Consider the following 5,793-nt stretch of genomic DNA (forward strand, 5'->3'; position numbering starts at 1 on the left):
ATGTTTAACAAAAAAAAAAAAAGTTGGTACATTTATCTATTGAAAATTGGTTGAAACGAACCTTTAAACCTTTATAGAAAGTGGTTCGGTTTTCGGTTCGGATCAAACATTTGTGGAAAATTTCGGTTCGGTTAATGTTTCAGTTAATTAATAGAAAAAAGCGGTTTTCCGGTTCAAACCCGCTTCGGTTCAAAACCGGTTCTCGTCCCTGATAATTATACCAGAAATTCAACTTTTTGGTAGAAATTCTAGTTCGTTGACTAGTATTCAATGGAGAAGTCATACCAGTTCGTCATGGACTATAATTATACCAGTTCCCCGCAGTATTCAATAGGGAAGTCATAGCAGTTCGTCATGGACTATAATTATACCAGTTACCCGCAGTTAACACCCAAACTAATGGGCAAAACTAAACGTAGAATACGTGATATTATTAAGATCACATACAAGTTGAAAACGGTACATGAAATTATCGCTTTAATTGTATTGAATTGAATTTCATAAATCAATAGTTGCGTTCCTTATCTCCCAGAAATAGTCAGAAAAAGTCCGAAGTAGTCAGATTTAGTCCAAAAAGCGTTCCTTAACTCGAAAATGACAGCAAAAATGAGAGAGCAACACTCAGTGAGAGTGACGCTCTTCAGTCCGAAGCATTGTGGAAGAATACAAGTGAGATATCTTAGGGTTGACAGATAGTTGACAGGGTGTTCAATATGGCGATGACAGTGTGAACAATATGGCAGCCAATATGGCATACAACACCGAATGGCCCGAAGTAGCCAAACTACGACCCGAATGAAACGCTTCGTGAAAATCCAGGGTTGCGAAGTGGTATTTTGTTGGAAAATATAAAAGCCAGGATTTTGTGCAGCGCCGAATTTTAACAAAAGAGGGTTTTGTGTTCTCAAGATGAACAGAAAAGGGTTGCTGTGCTGTTTCGTTTTAAGCTTATTTTAATCTTAAGGTATCTAATTAAATATTAAAAGGAGACAAAAATTAAAGCAAAAATTTAAAATATATGTACATATCTGAAAATTTTAAATAAAATATATATTTTCACGAGAGACAAATTAAATAAAATGGGTTAACTTTAGGGGAAATATACTTATCAGATTGGGTCAGATAGCGCTTTTACGTTATAAATAAAAATAATTCCTACTTAAATTTTATATAATTTTGGTAACGTATTTCTAAGCTGACCCTGAGATCTGTGAAATAATACATATTTATGTGCATATATTGTGTTGATTATGCTCTAAATCGCTAAATAATTCTTGCAGCAATCAGCACCATTGGAAAGTGAAGTGACAATAGGCTGGTTTTCTTTATACAGCCCGTTTTAAATTCGTATTATTGTTATAATAAATTACAATTATTGTTTGTTTCCATTTCGGTCAACCGCGCAAATTATTTATTAAAAAAATGTCGTTTAAAAATAGCAATTTTGTTTACTTTTGAATAAGACTTTATCGAGTGCGCTATAAAGACAGGGGGATAAATGCTGTAAAGAAATATATGTTGAGTCCAATCGGTTTTTTGCTAATCCGGTTTTTGTGTAGGTATAAACAAGGTATATTAAAAAAATAAATCTCCATGAAAAAATATCGTTATTTTCGTATTTAAAATTAATCGGAATTTTATGGGGGGTTATAAAAACTCGTTTTAATTGAAACTTTGTTTTTTTCGGCTATATTTGTTATTATTTATTGGCCCAGATGCAAATATTGAATGAACTAACATATTTTAAATATTTACGGAACTACCATTTGTATGCAACCCTGCCTATCCTGTATTCAAGTAGATGTAATTCGAAAAATTTAAACGGATTTCTTTAAATCAACCTGAGCTGCGGACATATTGCGAATTCATTTTAAAACATTAACCACTACATTATATTAGTATTAAATACTTTCAATTAAGAAACAATTCTTATTAGAAAATAAATATGAATCGGTTTATTTTAAATATTCCAATGTATATTTTTTGTTAATGCAGATAGTGCGGATTTAACGTATTTTATAACCGTTACATGGGGAAAAGAAATTTTAGGCAGATTGTTATTGACAATTTTTACATAATTTACGATTGCAATCAATTTCTTTCAAAACTATAATCTAAATGATTGCAAGTTGTATTTTTTACGATCAAAACAGATTCCAATATTAGGTATATTATGCAAATGCAATCCAATTTGATTTGAGTTATTCAGTTTTAGATACATTTATATTTCTGTGTTCGTATGGAATAGTAGTTTATGTCGGGAAGCTGGCTTTAGTATAATCCGGCATTCCCTTTATTATTTACAACACAAGGAATTTTTTGATGACCCTTAACAAGAATATGGACGTGCTAGTATCGGAACTATTTCTTGCACGTTTATTTATCCAAAATTTCTTCAACGGCTCGGCGCCAGTGAGGGTATGCTGCGAATGCCGCATTATACTAAAACCAGCCTTTCGACATAAGCTACTATTCCATACGAGTGGAGCACGTGCGAAATGCGGATTTTCCCAGTTGCAGTACAGCAGTAACTCGACACCTTCCTCACCAACCGCTCTGTCCTCTATGAGCTTCTTAATGTAACTGCAAATAAAAGATGAAAATTTGAGAAAAAATACTATCACAGCGTTTCACTTGTAGCGTTTCACTCTTGTAGTATATTGGCTATCAAGCACCAGAAAATTTCCATCACGCATTCCATATGCCACCGATTGTCGTGGATCAATTAAAATACTGTCATCACAGCTTTTTGGTACTCCAGCAACTGGTGTGTCTATGGCGGAGTTATGTGGAGCTGTTGCATGACTAAAATCAATTTGGGCTCTTTGAGAACTGGCTTGTTTGTTGCGCGCTATTGGCATCAAATGTATGCAAATTAGATTTCCAAACGGGCAACTGTTGAATACAGGAAAAAATGTATTTTATATGGTTCCGCTAAAGTGCACTACTACCGTGTATAAATTGGCCGACCTTCTAATAAATCAAGCAATCTTATTGTATCGTCATCGCCGCCAGTCACCAAGAAATTTCCACTTGGGTGAAATGCAACATCATTCTCCGGCGACGAATGCACTGTATTAGCTCGCCTTCAGCTTTGTCAAATATCTTAACGCGGTTACAACTTAATGCTAAAGCCACCAGATTGCCGTCTGGATGCCATGCCAGCTGTCGTCCCATACCTCTTCCCCCGGTGAACGTTCGCATACATTCGCCTGAAAATGTATCGCAAATTCTTAACTTGTCGCCGCACGATGAAATGAACTTACCATTAGGGCTGAATTTTGCTGCGCGCACCCATTTGTGTGTATTTTGAATCTGTATTTTGATGGCTGTTCGCCATTTTTCTAGTCTGCAAACGAATAAGCTGACGAAGAAGCAAACAAATTCAAGCACATTGTTGCATTCTACCGTACATTTTAAAAGCTTTAAAATCTTAAAACATATGTGAAAAACTTTTATAATCTGAATATTTCTAATGTCGCAATCAAAACCAAATTTTATAAATAGCATTTTTAAAAAGCAATCATCTAATATTTTTCAAGTTTTGGGCAACAAGTTTTGAACAACAAATACTACCAAGTTTTAAGAGACTATTTAATGCAACTCAGGTCAAAAAAGCGCACTTTAGACCAAAATAAGCAACTCTAAAAAACAGATGATCGCAGCTGTGGCCCAGGATGACGTCTATTGCTAAGATATCTCACTTGTATTTGTACACAATGGTCCGAAGTAACCAGATATACATAGTCAGAAGAATTTTTTCTGGCTTGAAAGGTGTCAAACTCAACTGAGTCTAACTTAACGGAAATTAAAGAATACACAAAAAGTGAGAATAATCTAAAAAGTAAAAAAGTGAATTGAAAGCGGGAGGCGGCAAAAAATAATTGATACAGTAAGTGTTTATTGTGCTTGTGTGAATATGTTTTGTACATACATTTCTATTCTTATTTGACGTTAGTTTTGTTGTTGCCATTCTTTGGACTAAAAATTTGGTTTTTTGCGTTCCTTTACTTTTTTCTGTTATTCTCATTTAGTGAGCGCATTTTGCTTACGCTCTTGCATTTTGACACTTTTCAGATTTTAGTCCGAAAAGATAAGGAATGGACCTAATATGAATTGCAAAATTCTATATATTATTCTGAAACAAGGCGCTTATTCCCAGCGATCTACAAGTCGTACAGTGACAAATTATACATCAAATTAAGGTGCTCGATCTGAAACTTTGCACAAACTTTTCAGATTTAAGATTCATTGAACCATTTTCGAAATATTTGCGTCGAAAGATTTTAAAATTTTTACAAAGCATTGCTACGTTCATTTCGATAGGCAGAGTCTTAGCGGGACTTAAGAGAATGAAAAATTGTTCCATTTATTCGCTTTCGTTTCTGTTTTCGTTTCATATCGTTCAAAGCATTGCTACGTTCGTGTGCATGTAGGCTAAGATACAGCGGCAGATCTGTAAAGAAAATGTTCCCTTTGGCTCTGTATATACCAGTGATGGAAAAGTAGGCACAATAGTGCCATTTTTGCCACTTTCACTCACAAGGGCACTTTTGGCACAATTCACAGTTTTGGCACAATCATAAATTATAGAAATTTAGCCAGTATATAACAAACAATCATATATTTATTACTCATAGATTCGAAAAGTGAAAATTAAAATCACTTAAAAATTAAAATAAGGGTCGTTATATAAAATTTATAAAAATTATTCAATGTAAAGAAGAATAGTCAAAACTGGTCAAAATGTCGCACTGCTATTATTTCACACATAGGTATGTATGTATATGTGTAAACAGGTCCGAGTAGCTATATTTCAGTGTTTTTCCCCTTCTTAATTGGAATATTGTGTTATCTTACTATGAATTTACTTTAGTAATACATATGTGGTTCTTAAAAAGCCTTAAAAGAAAGCAATTTCAATTTTGTGGCACTTTCATCTCCTTTTTGTCACTATTTTTGCAGTCCACTAGGCACATTTTGAAATTTTGGAATTCCATCCCTGGTACATACACAACGTTGTTGCATATCCATACATTCATACACAGTATCAACAACAACAGAGGTGGGCACTTTTTTGCCCGCGCAGCAGCGAAATGCGAGCGCGGCCTAGAGAAAGGCAAAAACAGTTTACGGGAGGAAGGCACGGTAGAGAAAATACAGAAGGTGGCGCCGATGGCAATACCGCTAATCGGCTCTAAGTGAATTTGACAGAAACACCTGTTTTGCTGACGTCACAGTCGAGATGACAGCAGTAGTGATGTTCTGAGTCAATACTTTTAAGTATCCAATACTCTCGATACTCGGTACCGAAACATTTATGTTTCGAATAAAAGCGCACATCGGCCAAAAATATGGAAAAAACGGTTCAGGGTAGACTCGCCTATCAAAACCCGAATGTAGGAGCCAATAGAGCTTTTAACACTGATTCAAATGAAAGATGTACATATATATTGTAAGAAGTGTAAAACCTTCTGGCAACCCTATTTAGGAACTTCCATTGTAAATCAACGTGGCAGCACTTGGGTAACCTTTCTGACTTTCAAGTCATTCCATTGCTTTTGCTGCTAATAGCTACCACGCGGTTTTACAAGTCGTTTATTTAGACAAATTAATCTTAAGGAATCTGCTGTAACTTGAATTGCATTTATTGAATAAACTGTTCCGTAAATTAACATATATGTCGGTTCGAGGCCATAATACAGAGAAACTCTTACTTGCATTTTTGTTCCAGCTGAATCGGACGATATCATTTTTAAATAAATTCGATTCTGAAACCAGTTATCGACAGAT

General features: G+C 34.8%; 1 protein-coding gene across 3 annotated transcripts; it reads right to left on the reverse strand.

Moving 5' to 3' along the window:
- Nucleotides 1-1,954: 1,954 nt before the first annotated feature.
- Nucleotides 1,955-3,444, reverse strand: LOC108376390 (probable ubiquitin carboxyl-terminal hydrolase FAF). Of its 3 annotated transcripts, none has more exons than XM_017632604.1 (4): nt 3,267-3,444; nt 2,952-3,212; nt 2,635-2,895; nt 1,955-2,583 (listed from the first exon to the last, which is right to left on the reverse strand). In XM_017632604.1, the coding sequence occupies exons 3-4, from the start codon at nt 2,859-2,861 to the stop codon at nt 2,301-2,303; spliced, it is 510 nt and encodes a 169-aa protein (XP_017488093.1). In that variant the 5' UTR covers nt 2,862-2,895; nt 2,952-3,212; nt 3,267-3,444; the 3' UTR covers nt 1,955-2,300. The 3 variants fall into 3 exon arrangements, with proteins under 3 accessions (XP_017488093.1, XP_017488085.1, XP_017488101.1); XM_017632596.1 differs by having other exon boundaries at nt 2,971-3,212; nt 3,267-3,437; XM_017632612.1 differs by lacking the exon at nt 3,267-3,444 and having other exon boundaries at nt 2,649-2,895; nt 2,971-3,260.
- Between the last annotated feature and the right edge of the window lie 2,349 nt (nt 3,445-5,793).

The sequence above is a fragment of the Rhagoletis zephyria genome, unplaced genomic scaffold (assembly GCF_001687245.7).
Source record: "Rhagoletis zephyria isolate East Lansing unplaced genomic scaffold, Rhagoletis_zephyria_1.1 Rzeph_scaffold_00099, whole genome shotgun sequence".
Lineage (NCBI taxonomy): Eukaryota > Metazoa > Arthropoda > Insecta > Diptera > Tephritidae > Rhagoletis > Rhagoletis zephyria.